The sequence below is a fragment of the Passer montanus genome, unplaced genomic scaffold (assembly GCF_014805655.1).
Source record: "Passer montanus isolate IOZ18808 unplaced genomic scaffold, ASM1480565v1 scaffold49, whole genome shotgun sequence".
Taxonomy (NCBI): Eukaryota; Metazoa; Chordata; class Aves; order Passeriformes; family Passeridae; genus Passer; species Passer montanus.
This window is the reverse complement of record NW_024369818.1, coordinates 886844-900488: the sequence shown is the minus strand read 5'-3', so window position 1 is coordinate 900488 and position 13645 is coordinate 886844. Positions and strand designations below refer to the sequence as shown.

The following is a 13645-nucleotide window of genomic DNA, read 5'->3' as shown; positions in this document are numbered from 1 at the left end:
CCCCCCGCTTGCCTCACGCCACCTCCTACCTGCTTGGCGCCACCCGCTGCCAGCTCCCGCCGTCCCCGTGCCACCCTGTGCCACCTTGCCCGACCATGCCACCATTCCCGGCCTCCCCAGTGCCACCCCCTGCCTGTCCCGTGCCACCTCCCTGCCGGTGCCAGCCAGAGCCAGTCCCTGCTCTCCTGCTCCAGCCCTGCCCAGCCCTGTCCCGGTGTCCAGGGGGACAGCCACCCGTGCCCCGGCACATGGCACTGCCAGCACGGCAGCAGCCCTCCTTGTTGCCCTCCGCGGGCTGAGCGCTCCCGGGCTGTCCCGGGCTGTCCCGGGGCTGTCCCCGGGCTGCGGGCTCCCCACACCGGCAGCAGCAGCCCCTCCCGGAGCCCTCTCCTGCCCGGGACAGCGTGTCATTAATTAGCTCCACATAATTAGCGCATTGTGTCCCCCGCAGTCCCACGCGAGTGCTCCTACCTGTCCGAGGCAGCCCCTGCCGGCCTCTGCAGCCCCTGCCCCGCTTCTCCAGCCCCTGCCCGGCTCTCCTGCCCCTGCCCCGTTTCTCCAGCCCCTGCCCGGCTTCTCCTGCCCCTGCCGGCCTCTGCAGCCCCTGCCCGGCTTCTCCTGCCCCTGCCCCGCTTCTCCTGCCCCTGCCGGCCTCTGCAGCCCCTGCCCGGCTTCTCCTGCCCCTGCCCCGCTTCTCCTGCCCCTGCTCGGCTTCTCCAGCCCCTGCCCGGCTCTCCTGCCCCTGCCCGGCTCTCCTGCCCCTGCCCGGCCCCGGCAGAGGCTCCGCGCTCCCGGTGCTGGCGGGCCGGGCTCGGCAGCGCACAGACCCGGCTGCAAGCGCTTTTCTCGGCCGCGGGCTCGGAGCCTTCCGTCTGCAGCGGGCTCGCTCCCTCCCTCCCTGCCGCAGGAGGGGGAAAGCGGACCCGGCTCCTGCGGTTTCGTGCTCGCCCCTGCAGGCCCCCGCCGCCGGAGCCCGTCAGGGCTGGCACAGGCTCGGTTTGGCTCTCTCCTGTGTCCAAACAGGCTCCTGGCTCTCCTGCTTGCACAAGAAAGCCTCTTACAACCTTTTAAAGCCCCGGAGAAGCAGGAGGCGCGTCGGAAAACGGGCTATCCTGGGATTTACTTTTTTTTTTTTACAATTCATCATTTTGGGCCTGACTCACGGCTTTTGAATGTTTGGGATGGGCGGCCAAGGGGGAAAGTAACTTTGCTCAGCACAAGCAGAGCGGCCAGGCAGGAGGGACAGACATCTGAGCAGCGACAAGGCGACAGCGGGGGCCGTGATCCCGCCTGCAGCCCCGCTCCATCCGCTCCATCCTCTCCATCCTCGCGGCCGCTGCCGGCCCCAGCGCGGCAGGTGGGGCCCGCGATGGCGCTGGGGACAGTCCCCGTGCTGCTGCTGCTGCTCCTCGCCAGGCTGGCGTCATCCACGTGGCACGAAGGTGAGTGCGGCTGCGGGGCACAGCGGGCGCCCGGGGCTGGCAGCCTGCGCGGCGCGGCTGGGGGCTCGGGGTGGGCAGGGATGGAGGGAACAGCGGTGCCGGAGAGCATCAGCGCCTGAGGAAGGGGGTGCCTGGGGGCTGAGGTGCAGGGAGGAACGCAGGGGATGCTGGCAGGCACCCAGGGAGGGGCAGAAAACCGGCCTGTCCTCCTCCTCCTCCTCACACACCCCCGCCTGCGGGAGCGCCGCTCGCTGCTCCCGCGGGGCCACCGGCCGCACATGTTCGCAGTCCCGACAGCCCAGGGCATTGTTTGGGGTGGTTTCCGCCGTCCCTGCTCCCTTCCCGTCCCCTGGCCATGCTGCCAGCACAGCTGGGGATGCTCCTGCCCACTGCAGCGGGGCCGAGCTGCCCCCAGGTGAGAAGAAAGAGGAGCGCTGGCAGTGGAAGGAAACATCACCATGAAATGGCACATCTGCCTGCGGGGACACTGCCCTCTGTCCCCAGAGCCCCGGCGGGGTCTTGGCAGCCCCCCAGGAAAAGCTTCGTTCCCCAGGTCACGGCCGCCCCCACGGTGCCGTCCCTGCTCCTCTGCCCCCCGGGTTATCCAGCGTGAGCCGCAGCTGCATGAACGCGCTGTGGAACCGGGCGGGCTTGCTCCTAAAGTTCCCTGTGGAAAGATTCGTCATGGAGTTTCCTCCCCGTGACGGCGGGGCTTCTGCTGGGCATGGCCGCGGCGGATATCCCCTTCCCAAACCCGGGACAAGGGGAAGCTGGGTGCGCCGGGGCTGCCGCCTTCCCGGTGCCCCGGGCCGAGCATCCCGGCCGGGCGGCGAGGAGGGGGCAGCGCCGGCGGGGGCCGGCGGAAACGCGGCGGAAACGTGAGCTCAGAGCTGGGGAATGCCGCGGCCGGCCGAGGCGCCGAGGGGCCGCGGGGGGGACGGCAGCCTCTCCCCCTGCGCGGCCCCCTCCCCACCGGCGAGACTCGCCCGTGAAGGCACGGTGCGGCCCGCAAGGATGGCTCAGGGCTGTCCTCACCCCATCTGCGAGGCCCAGCACGGGTGGCGAGGGGCCAGCACCTCCGGCAGCTCCATCCTTCCCTGGAGCACGGGCAAGGGGCTGCACCCCGCCAGCCCCCGGCCGGGCAGCGTGCTCGCCATCCCTGCCTTGCTGAGGGGACGGGCTGGAAAGGGCAGGCAAGGGCAGCTCTCTTCCTTCCCTGGGGATGCCCCGTGGCAGTGGCGGTGCCATGGGAGCCGGTGGAAGCAGCACGAAGCTGGGGGTCGGTGCCAGCCCCCTCCGCGCCAGCGCCCGTTTCCTGCCACAACCGCGGCTGCCGCTGCCGCTGTTTAGTCTGCGCTGGTGCCAGCGCACTCCGTGCCCCCGGGGCTGGGCTCCCGTCTGCCCAGTTTAACCCTTGACAGCAGCCCCAAGGACGGGGGCTGCCCGGGCTGGGATTGCTCGTTGGCAGCTGCGGGATGTTTTGCAGCCATGAGCTGCCCTGCAGCCCGCTCGCCTCTTCCCTCCTCCCAGGGTCTGGCTACTACCTGGAGAGTCACACCAACGAGGTGTACGCAGAAGAGCCGCCCCCCGAGCCTGCCCTGGATTACCGTCGAGGTAACAGCACCCCACCCATCCCTTGTGTCCTCGTGGGGAAACTGAGGCACGGCAGACTCCTCCGCCACCTCCCCGCTGTCCCGCAGTGCCCCAGTGGTGCGCCACGCTCAGCATCCACCGCGGAGAGGCCACTTGCTACTCTCCCCGGGGCGGCTCGTACCGCAGCAGCCTGGGCACCCGCTGCGAGCTGAGCTGCGCCCGCGGCTACCGCCTGGTGGGTCCCAGCGCCGTCCGGTGCCTGCCCAGCCGCCACTGGTCGGGGATGGCGTACTGCCGACGTGAGTGTGCCCGGCCCCCGCGCTGCCAGCACCCGCACGGGCTCCAGGCTGGCTGCTGTGCCCGCCCGCAGCCGCTGCCCTCCCCTCTGCGCTCTCTCCACCCCAGAAATCCGGTGCCACGTGCTGCCGGCGGTGTTGCGGGGCTCCTACGCGTGCTCGGCGGGCGTGCAGATGGATTCCCGCTGTGACTACACCTGCCTGCCCGGCTACCAGCTGGAGGGCGACCGCAGCCGCGTCTGCATGGAGGACGGCCACTGGAGCGGGAGCGAGCCGCTCTGTGTAGGTAAATTCTGACCCCACGCTGCTGGGGCACGCAGGGGATCGTCACCCGTGCTGGGGGGTCTGCAGGGTCACCCCACAGCCCACCCCGACATTTCCTGGGCCTCCCTCCCTTGGGACCCCGGTCCCTGCTGCTCCCCGCAGTGCCACCGCCCTGAGCACGGGCACCAGCCCGGCGCTGGGGCACTCAGCGCTGCCTTTGCAGCGGGTCCGGGGGCTCCGAGGTGCCTGGGGTGCTTCAGCAGCCTCTCGTAGCTCAGCCGAGGCACCCAGAGGTTCCGTGAATCCCTCTCCTCTCCGGGCAGACCTGGAGCCGCCCAAGATCCGCTGTCCGGACTCCCGGGAGCGCATAGCCGAGCCAGGCAAGCTGACTGCCACCGTCTACTGGGACCCTCCCCGCGTCAGGGACTCTGCCGACGGTGTCATCAAGAGGTGAGGGCAGAGGCGCTGCGGGCGCTGAGCCCGGGCCGGGGGCCGCTGCCGGGGCGCTGATGGAGAAACCCGTCTGCGGGCTCAGGGTGATGCTGCGGGGCCCGGAGCCCGGCTCCGAATTCCCCGAGGGAGAGCATGTGATCCGCTACACGGCCCACGACCAGGCTTACAACCGCGCCAGCTGCAAGTTCAGCATCCGCGTCCACGGTGAGCCCCAGCCTCTGGCTGCCGCCCCGGCGCGGGCGGGCACGGCTCCTGCCGGGCACGGCTCCTGCCGGGCACCACCACCGTGCCCTCACACGGCTTCCCCTCCGCAGTGAGGCGCTGCCCCGTCCTGAAGCCCCCGCAGAACGGCTACATCTCCTGCACCTCCGACGGCAACAACTACGGAGCCACCTGCGAGTACCTGTGCGACGGCGGCTACGAGCGCCAGGGCACCTCCCTGCGCGTCTGCCAGTCCAGCCAGCAGTGGACGGGCTCCCAGCCCCTTTGTGCACGTAAGTGGGGCGGCCGCGGCAGGGTTTGCCCGTGGCCATGCCCAGAGCCTCGGGGGGTGCTGCCCGGTGGGTCAGGGCGGCGGCGGGGGGCACGGTGCCACCTCCCCACGCGCTTGTGTCGTGCCCCAGCCATGCAGATCAACACGGACGTGAGCTCGGCCGCCAGCCTGCTGGATCAGTTCCAGGACAAACGCCGCCTCTTGGTCATCTCGGCGCCCGACCCCTCGGACCGCTACTACAAGCTGCAGATGTCCATGCTGCAGGTGAGCAGGGCCCCGTGCCGCCCCTCCGTCCCTCCCCAGCCGCGCAGCCCGCAGCCGCTCACCGGCCCTGCTCCGCAGCAAGCGGCCTGCGGGCTGGACCTGCGGCACCTCAGCACCGTGGAGCTGCTGGGGCAGCCCCCGCACCAGGTGGGGCGCATCCGGGAGCACCGGCTGGCCCTCGGCATCATCGACGAGCTCAGGTAGGGGCTGTTCAAGGGGGCAGGGAACGGGAATGCCTCCAGCAATGGCGAAGCATGAGGAGGCAGCTGGGTTGGTTCATGAGCAGCCCCTTTCTGCTGCCCTCGAGGGGGTCCTGCAGTGCGGGGACCCCTCAAGGCTGAATGCAGCGTCACCAGAGCTTCGCAGAGCTCACAGCCCCGAGGAAGAGGGGGGAGCCCCCACCCCAGCAGGCCCTGAGCATGGCTGCAGGAGGGGCAGGCTCAGCCCTGGGTGCAAGCCCTGAGCAGCCGCCCCCTCGCACCTGCAGGCGCTTCCTGCACCTCACACGCTCGCACTTCAACGCGGTGCTGCTGGACAAGGCGGGCACGGACCGCGAGCGCTACATCGCCCCGGTCAGCCCCGACGAGCTCTTCGTCTTCATCGACACGTACCTGCTGAGCGAGCGGGAGGCGGCGCGGCGGGCACAGAGCGGGGACCCCTGCGAGTGACCCCCGCCCTGCCCGCCGGGGACGGACACCTCCCTTCCTGCTTTCCTAGTCGCCCACTGCAGAGGAGGAGCAGCGTGCCAGGGAGCCCCGGGGAAGGGGAGCCCCTCCCTGGCTGCTCTGGCACACAGAGGTGAGCAGGGGCTGTGTCCCCCTGCCCAGAGCCAGCAGCTGTTTGCAGCTGGGGCATGGCTCAGCCCAGCCAGGACCCTGGTGGGAGACACTGGAGTGCCCCTGCTCAAACCCCAGGGCAGGGGGGAGCTGGAGAGAGGCAGGGCAGCAGTGTGACAGCAGCTCCAGCCTCCCCACGGCTCACCCTGGGCACAGCCCGGACCCGCTGCCTCCCACTCTGAAAGCCCCGATGAAAATCCAATGGCCCCACGCCCAGCAGAGCCCACAGCAGCCAGGCAGCGTGCAGTCCACCCCAGAGGGCTTGCATCTCCCCTGCCGCTCACTCCCGCTCCCACCGCCCACGGGGAGCCCTCTCTGGGAACTGCTTTGGCAGTAGAACATGAAGTTGAAATAAACAGATTTGTAATAAAAAGCCAGGGCTGGCACATGTGTCACTGAGAGGCCTGGGAAACAAATGTTTCCTGCAGACCACAAACCCCAGACCCCCCAGGCTGACCCCACACAGTTCCCTCCACCCAGTGCTGCAGCTGGGGCTGGGCTGTGTATGGGGAACGGGTGGAGAGGACAAGGACACAGCAGACTCTGGAACGGGGTGGTAGGAAAAAGAATGGGAAGAAATAAAAACACAATGACATTTAAAAGCATTTTGCCCGGGGGAGAAGAAGGGAGGGTCCACAAGGACTGCAGTTCAGCTTGTGACAAGAGGAAAACCCTTTAAATGAAGCTAGGCCAAGAAGACTTTCTGCCCAAGCCTGTTTAGAGACTGTCATGTTTATTAAAGTGTAAGAAAAATAAACCCAACCCCCGTTTGGCTGCCTTGCCAGGCTGTGCAGCGAGCGTGGCTCCCAAGAGCAGTGCCAGTCCTGGTGCCACAGCCTACGGCCCCAGCCTGGCCATGGTGGAGCATCCCCTCTGCCCAGGAGCCCGGTGCCAGTCCTGGTGCCACAGCCTACGGCCCCAGCCTGGCCATGGTGGAGCGCAGCGGGAGCGTCCCCTCTGCCCAGGAGCCCGGGTACTGGCACATCTTCTGCCACAGGTTCAGCTCCTCGCCCGTCGAGTCCATCCAGTCCACGGCCTGCCCGTTGCTCGTGCCTGGGGAGAGGATGGCAGGGGGGATGCTGGAGCAGCCTGGTGCCCGCAGCGCAGCCCGGCCAGGCTGCTGCTGCTGCTGCCGGGGCGCGAGGGGCTGGGGGCTCTCACCAGTGCCCACCCCCAGCCGGACCCCCCCCAGGAAGTCGTTGCTGGAGAGCGGCTCCCGGTCCCAGACCGTCAGCTCCAGGCAGACGTGCTGCAGCTCCTCGGCCTGCAGCCCGTTGTACACGAAGGTGTGGTTGTAGTGAGGGTTCAGGGTCTTCTTCACCACGGGCGTCTTCCTCTTGGAGGCTTTGTTTTTGTGCGGCAGGAGGTAGCTGGGGGAAGCAGCCCCTGGCTTAGCAGCACACGGGCAGCGCCTCCTGCTCGGGGGGCTGGGGTGCCTCAGCACGCCAGGACCTGGCATGGAGACCCCCAGTGCCCCAGGACTGGCCTGGAGCCCCCAAGGACCTGCCTGGAGCCCCCCAGCACCCCAGGATTGGCCTGGAGCCCCCAGCACCCAAGGACCCGGCCTGGAGCCCCCCAGCACACCAGGACTGGCCTGGAGCCCCCCAGGACCTGCCTGGAGCCCCCCAGCACCCCAGGACCCAGCCTGGAGCCCCCCAGCACCCCAGGACTGGCCTGGAGCCCCCCTTCCTGCCTTTCCTGGCACGGCTCAGGAAGAAGGACCATGACACCCTGCACGGGGCCTCCTCCAGGTGCCCCAGCAGCCTTGGGAATTCAGCCAGGGAGGACGGTGCCCTCCTTGCCCCCCACCCCAGGACCCTCACTCACCCCTTGACAAAGCTGTCTGAGGTCCCTCCAGACTTGGCTGCTGTGAGGTTCTTGGCTTCTTTGATCCAGACCTGGAGCTCACCCCCTTCCCCTGCTTTGCCTAGAAAAACCCAACACAGCACGAATTAATCCAATTTAATTTCTACCACTGCAAACTTCTGGAAAGTTCCTGCTGAACATCCTTCATCCCAGAGCCTGGACTGGCATCTCCTCTTGCCTTCTCCTGTATTGGCACCACCTGCTGAGGGCACACACAGACAAAATTGCTTCATGCAGGGCCCAATGGTCCAGCCCCAGGGAAGTACAGAGATGGTTTGGGCAGCCTGGGGACAGCCAGCTCTGCCCTGACCCAGAGCAGCACTGCAGAGGAGGAGGCTGCAGTGACACCACCCCAAAACCCCACCCAGAGCCAGCCTGCATGGCCAGGAGCAGGCCCTGCAGGGCTACACAGTGATCCCAGAGCTTCAGCACTCACCTTTCCTGCCATTCCCAGCCCCAGGATGCTTGGCAGATGGGATGTACTTCATGGAGACAACCAGCTCCCCCCTGTACTGGTGGAGACCAGCAGCATCTGCCCCCATCTGCCAAGAGGTGAGAGTTACCAAGCACTGCAGAGGAGCCACGGCACAGCCAGTGACAGCCTGGTGTGCAGCACTCCCCAGGCTGGGACAAAGCTCTTGGCTTCTCTAGATGTGCCTGAAAACTGCCCAGCATGACCAGTGCAGCCCAGCTCCTCTGGGACCTTACTGTGGCCCAATCACCTGGCAAGGAGGAGGGAATCCAGGCTCAAGGCAGAAGATTTGCCCCTTTTCACTACAACAGCACTGCTGTCTGCATCTGGGGTTCTCATACCCCCGAATATTTGATTTGGCACAAGCCTCATGGCAATGCTCAGCCGAGGTCCCTCTGCCCACTGAACCACTGAGGGGCAACAGGAGCAGGCAGGGCAGGCTGCGGGCAGCAGGGCACACCTTGCCATGCAGGGGCAGGAACTCCTCCAGGTGGCTCTCGAAGTTCCAGGAGCCCAGGGGGATCTCAGCCTCCCCCAGGAACGTGTTGCGGCCGAAGCGATCGTGGTGCCACACCGAGAACTGCAGCGTCCTGGCCAGCAGCAGGGACTTGCTGATCTCATACTGGGGGGAGAAAACTCTGTGAGCAGGCAGCACAGCACGGGCCAGGCAAACTCCATCAGCTGCAGCTCACCAGAGCACCAGAGGAGACAGGGCTGAGCAGCAATGGACGTGCACAGGAGCCTGTTCCTCTTTCCTTCCATGCCTGCCGAAACCTCAGGGTCCTGGGGCAGAGGTGCAGGAGCCTGTGCTCTCCCAGCAGGTGGCCCTTGGAGCCAGGACTCATGGCATCCAGCAGAGCTCTGCCAGACCACTGAGCCTCAGGTGGTCAGAGCACAAGACCTCAGCAAAGCTGGCTGTGCGAGCCCAGAAACCAAAGCACAGCTCTCACTCCCTCCTGTGCAAGAGTGCCTGACCTCAGTGCCAGACTCAGAGCCTGGCACTGAGGTGAGGGATGGTGAAGGGCAATGCCAAGGAGTTCTGCCCTGGGGCCCAGAACTGTCTTATCTCTGCCCCTGTGGCTGCTGCCCTCCCTCCTGCCACTGTCGCGTGCCTCCAGGGGCCAGGAAACCTCCACCTTGGAAATACTCAGGGGAAGCAGGACGCCTCTGCTCTGGGGAATGCCACAGGAGCCAGGGACAGTCCTGTGACACAGTCACATCTGCAGCTGTGCCTCCCCCCGCCGTGGCACTGGGGCAGGGCACAGCTGGAGTGCTCTGCAGGGATTCTGCAGCTTTCAGGGCGCATCTCTGGACACTGCAGAGACCCCGCTGCAGGGTTAGGAGCTCACCCTCCCCTTGGCCGCCCCAGCAGCACCCCCCGAGTGCCTGCAGCCCAGCCCAGCCCAGCCCCACGCACCTTCAGCAGCTCGTTGTACAGGGGATTGATGGTGTTGCGTTTGATGCTCGTCTTGCGCTTCCCCGGCCGGGATTTGTCGGGCAGGAGGTAAGTCTTCACATACCTGAAGGGACAACGGGCAGCACTTCAACAAGCTCCCCCCACAATTAACCCTCCGAGCTCCCCGGGGCAAGCCCAGACCTTCTGCCTCACCAGGACCCTCCCACTTACAGCCCCCATGTCTGGGGACCCACAACCCCGGCGGGCACCACCAGCGGTGGCAGCAGCCATCGCCCCCTGCTCTCACGGGTTGGAGCGCCTCCTGCCCTCGTCCCCAAAGGCCAGCTGGCGACACTCCTTCACGTGGATGAACAAGGTCTGTGTCTTCTGCTCGTAGCTCAGGGAGAAGGAGATGCCCCCGGTGACAGCCACGCTGCCGAAGTCGCCGGCCTCGCTGTAGATGCTGACCATGCTCCCCAGTGTGCTCTGCAGGACAGGCAGGGCTGGGCTGGCACAGGATCCCCTCCTCATCCTCAGCAAGGCGACTCCCCGTGCCTCTTTTCTGCACAGCCCCCCTCAGCTCCCCGTGGCTGGGGATGGCCACAGGCGCCTCCCACCCACACAGAGCCTGGAAGAGAGCTGAGCCTCTGATTTTGATTCCCTCCGAGGGGAAGAAGCCCCCACACACAAGGCCCTTACCCCTTCCCTCCAGGAGCTGCCTGCCCTTCCTCGCTCCCACCCAACCCTTTGGCACTGCCTGTGCATCACTCCTCCCTGAGCAGGGCAGGGCAGGGCAGGGCAGGGCAGGGCAGGGCAGGGCAAGGCACACACGGGGCTCACCGAGGAGGTGCCGCTGCGCATGCTGCCCCGGGCCACCCGCTGCCGGTGGATCTCCACCAGGTTATCGATGTCCTCCTCCTCCTCCTCCTGCAGCACAGAGACAAGGGTGTGGGGATGCTGGGGCACAGCCAGCCAGACACCCGGCTGCTCCAGCTGGCAGCCATCTCCATGGCACTCAGGGTCTCACCAGCTCCGTGTTGAGGCCAGGCACTGACTTGCTCCTGTCCCCCAAAGAGCCACCTTCCCCCACAAGGTCCTCGGGGCGCAGGTCGATCACGGACTTGGTGTAGTCTGCACGAGAGGGGGTGAACAGCAGCACAGAGCAGGACGAGCAGAGCCCTGCTGCTCCCTCTCTCAAGGGGCTGCCCCAGCCTCTCCCAGCGGCACTGAAAGCCCTTCCCAGCCCAGGCAGGAGGAGCTGCCCACCCCGGCCGTGCCAGCACCCGCACATCTCTCACCCGCAGGCCGCACCACCCGCCGGGGGTTCTTCTTGAAAATCATTTCATGCTCGTCCACCAAGGTGCTGCTGCGGGTCCCCACGGTGGCATCCTGGGCAGGAGGAGTCCCTTCAGAGCAGGGCAGGGCTGGGAGCCCATGGGTGCCCAGCCCCAGGCCCCAGGCCAGGGCTGAGCCGCGGAGCAGCGTCACGCACCCGTCCGTCAGAGAGCGCGCTCCTGGAGCGGGCAGGGAGGGTCAGGCTGCAGGAAGCAGGTCCTGCTGGCCCAACAACCTGTTTTCCAGGGACGGCTCTCTCCAGGGAGTTCCTCCTGCGGCAGACACAGAAAGGTCTGTCCCAGGCCACAGGCACAGCTGGCAGAGCAAGTGCTGGCCAGGAAGTGCCCCTGGAGCTGCCCGCAGCAGCCTGGCAGCACAGGACCCTCCTGCCCAGGGACAGGCTTCAGCCCAGCCCGAGGAGCCAGCTTCCCCCCACCAGACTGAGAAAAACACTTCAGATGAAGGGTCCATCCTCTGCCAGCCAGTCTTGCCAAGGACAACCCACCCCAGATCCTCTCACCTGCCCCCCACATCAGCAGGACTTGGTCTGTAGCTGTCCAGGCTCATGTTTTCCATGGACTCTGTGTCGCTTTTGCCATCCCGAGGGTCTGAGGCATCTGGAAACAAACTGCAGACAAGCAAAACCACAGGTATGTCCTGTTTGGCGAGGAGGTTGGTCTGAGAGAGCTCCTGTGCCACCGATGATCCGCGTGGGGCAGCACATTCCTCTCAGCCCTGCAGCAGATGAGAGCTGCTGCCTGGAGCAGGGGGACAGCAGGGATTCCTACCTGGACTCCTCCCGGGGGGCAGGGGGGCTCGGCTGCCGGACTGCAGAGGAGCTCTTGGGCTCACTGAGCTGGGCTTTCTGCAGGAGGGTTTGTCCCACAGTCTCTCTTTTGCTGGCTGGAAGGACAGAGGCATCAGGAGGAACACTGCTCCGAGCTCACTGCCTGCAGCAGGAGCTGCTCCCATCCAGAGGTGCACTGGGCAAAGCTGGAGCACCCCAGGTGGCTGGGCTGTGGGAGAGGCTCTGCTGGGCACCCTACCTGTGGGCCTGTGCCGCAGGGACAGCCGCACCATGTCGCTGCCCAGGTGGTTGGCGAAGCGGTTCACCCTCTGGTCATAGAACCAGTCACCCGTGGTCTTCTTCAGCTCCCTGCAGGGCAGGGGTGGTGGGGGCAGTCAGGGCCAGTGGGGGCTGGCTGCTGTGCCCCAACCCACCCTCGGTGCTGCCGCAGCCCAAGAACACAGGCACAGTGGGCACAACCAGCAGGTGACCGGGCAGGGACCATTCACCAGGCAGCTGACAGGCTCAGCTACATCCTCAGCAAACACGGGAACAAGGCAAGTTTTGTAGGACAGGGGAGGCCAAAAGGGAGGAAAACTGGGCTGCTTGAAACACAGGCTGTGCAAGGGGCACGGGGGATGCTGCAGTCAGTTCAGGGGGCGAAGGAGCAGGACACAAAGGAGACATGAGAGTGGGGTATGACCCATTTCTCCATCACCCAAACATAGAACCCTCTCCAGGAGTGACAGCAGAGCAAGCTGCCCTGCACTGGGGAGGACCAGCCAGGCTAGGAAAGGCTGGCTATGGGGCATCAAGCTGAGGCAATGAGAGGAGGAAGGGGACAGGAGGGATGTACAGAACGTGCCCGCCACTACTCACGCCTCCTTGGTGCAGACTTTGCAGCGCCAGGAGCCGCTGGGGCTGTAGGAGCGGCAGTCCCGGCACACCAGGTGGTTGCAGCCCCGGCAGGTGTTGGCCTTGGGGCTGACGCGGCCCAGGCTCTGCTGGCAGCGGGCGCAGGTCCGCTCGCTGTAGCGCTGGCTGCCCCGCTTGGCTCCCTTGCGCCGGATCTCCAGCAGCTCGTTCTTCAGGCGCCTGCTCACACCCACACCGGGAGCTGTCACAGGCGCCCGGGACCCCGCGACACCCGTCACCCACCCGCTTCCAGAGCCAGGAGGGGAAGCAGCTCCCGCCGGCTCCAGCCGCACCTGATCCTCCTCTCCTCCGCCTTGCGCAGCTCCTCGTCGCGCTGCAGGACCTGCAGGATCAGCTCTCTCTCCGCGTCCGACAGGAAGGACAGGTCCACAGCCTCCGACATCGCTGCACCCGGGCTGCCTGGCCCTCACCGGCTGCCAGCGAGGGACACGCCAGCTGCTGACTGCTCCGGCCCCGCCAGGAGCCCCGTGCCCGGCACTCCGGCCCGCCCGCCGCCAGCGCCCTGCCCCGGGCTGGGCTCGGGCCGCCTGCCAGCCCCGGTGACCTCAGCCGGCTCCGTGGGACCGGGCTGACGCCCAGCACCCGCGGCAGCCCCGGCAGGAAGGAGCCGCCCGGGGCTGCTCCTCCCACGAGGGCAGCGGGGCCGGGGCTGGCCGGAGGCAGCGCCAGGACCCGCGGCATGGACCGGGACCGGGGCCGGATCCGGCTGGCCGGAGGCAGCACCAGGAGCCGCAGCAGGGACCGGGGCCGGATCCGGCTGGCCGGCGGCGGCACCAGGAGCCGGGCGGCCGCGGCAGCCCCGAAGGAGCGGAGCGCTTGCTCGGGGGCTGCAGCCGCCCCGGCCCGGCGGAACCGGCGGGAGGGACCGTCCCGTCCTTCCCGGCCCCGCAGTCCCTGGGGGAGGAGGGGGCGCGGGACGGACCCCAGGCTCCTCTGTCGGGAAAACCGGGAACACCGCGTTCCCAGCGCGGCCGCCGGGGCTGGGAGCTGCCCCCGGCCCGGGACACCGCGGCTCGACCCCCGGACACAGAGGGACCCTGGTTCCCCCCCAGCCGAGGGATCCCGTCCTCCCCGTCCGCGGAGGAACCCCGGTACCCGCCGGCGGAGCCCCCCGACCCTGCCGGTACCTGCAGCGCTCCGGCCGCGGCTCCCGGCAGCGGAGGGCACCGGGAGGGACGGAGGGCGGTGCCGCTGCCTTAAAGGAGCCGCGCC

General features: G+C 67.4%; 2 protein-coding genes across 6 annotated transcripts; one reads left to right on the top strand and one right to left on the bottom strand.

The window, feature by feature from the left end:
* Positions 1 to 688: 688 nt before the first annotated feature.
* SRPX2 (sushi repeat containing protein X-linked 2) lies at positions 689 to 6240 on the top strand. Of its 4 annotated transcripts, none has more exons than XM_039722524.1 (10): positions 689 to 1442; positions 2973 to 3056; positions 3143 to 3334; positions 3441 to 3617; positions 3874 to 4045; positions 4131 to 4252; positions 4363 to 4542; positions 4672 to 4805; positions 4884 to 5005; positions 5293 to 6240. In XM_039722524.1, exons 1-10 carry the CDS (start codon positions 1370 to 1372, stop codon positions 5471 to 5473), a joined length of 1437 nt encoding a protein of 478 aa, XP_039578458.1. In that variant the 5' UTR covers positions 689 to 1369; the 3' UTR covers positions 5474 to 6240. The 4 variants fall into 4 exon arrangements, with proteins under 4 accessions (XP_039578458.1, XP_039578461.1, XP_039578459.1 ...); XM_039722527.1 differs by having other exon boundaries at positions 3919 to 4045; positions 5293 to 5473; XM_039722525.1 differs by lacking the exon at positions 4884 to 5005 and having other exon boundaries at positions 3919 to 4045.
* Positions 6241 to 6357: 117 nt separating this feature from the next.
* SYTL4 (synaptotagmin like 4) lies at positions 6358 to 13632 on the bottom strand. Of its 2 annotated transcripts, XM_039722522.1 has the most exons (18): positions 13561 to 13632; positions 12706 to 12846; positions 12377 to 12592; positions 11757 to 11866; positions 11499 to 11613; positions 11231 to 11338; positions 10868 to 10982; positions 10674 to 10764; positions 10403 to 10506; positions 10216 to 10302; positions 9683 to 9861; positions 9397 to 9499; positions 8440 to 8601; positions 7944 to 8049; positions 7469 to 7568; positions 6803 to 7011; positions 6565 to 6694; positions 6358 to 6491 (listed from the first exon to the last, which is right to left on the bottom strand). In XM_039722522.1, exons 2-18 carry the CDS (start codon positions 12813 to 12815, stop codon positions 6479 to 6481), a joined length of 2058 nt encoding a protein of 685 aa, XP_039578456.1. In that variant the 5' UTR covers positions 12816 to 12846; positions 13561 to 13632; the 3' UTR covers positions 6358 to 6478. The 2 variants fall into 2 exon arrangements, with proteins under 2 accessions (XP_039578456.1, XP_039578455.1); XM_039722521.1 differs by lacking the exon at positions 13561 to 13632 and having other exon boundaries at positions 12706 to 12863.
* Positions 13633 to 13645: the final 13 nt, after the last annotated feature.

What these genes read in the sequence shown, in the direction of transcription:
- SRPX2 (XM_039722523.1), top strand. Translation starts at nt 1,370, where the DNA reads ATGGCGCTGGGGACAGTCCCCGTGCTGCTGCTGCTGCTCCTCGCCAGG. An exon ending in GGGGATGGCGTACTGCCGAC is followed by an intron (nt 3,335 to 3,440) that starts GTGAGTGTGCCC and finishes TCTCCACCCCAG; the next exon opens with AAATCCGGTGCCACGTGCTG. An exon ending in CTCCCAGCCCCTTTGTGCAC is followed by an intron (nt 4,543 to 4,671) that starts GTAAGTGGGGCG and finishes GTCGTGCCCCAG; the next exon opens with CCATGCAGATCAACACGGAC.
- SYTL4 (XM_039722522.1), bottom strand. Translation starts at nt 12,815, where the DNA reads ATGTCGGAGGCTGTGGACCTGTCCTTCCTGTCGGACGCGGAGAGAGAG. An exon ending in CTGGCCTCAACACGGAGCTG is followed by an intron (nt 10,303 to 10,402) that starts GTGAGACCCTGA and finishes TCTGTGCTGCAG; the next exon opens with GAGGAGGAGGAGGAGGACAT. An exon ending in TGTACAACGAGCTGCTGAAG is followed by an intron (nt 8,602 to 9,396) that starts GTGCGTGGGGCT and finishes TTCTCCCCCCAG; the next exon opens with TATGAGATCAGCAAGTCCCT.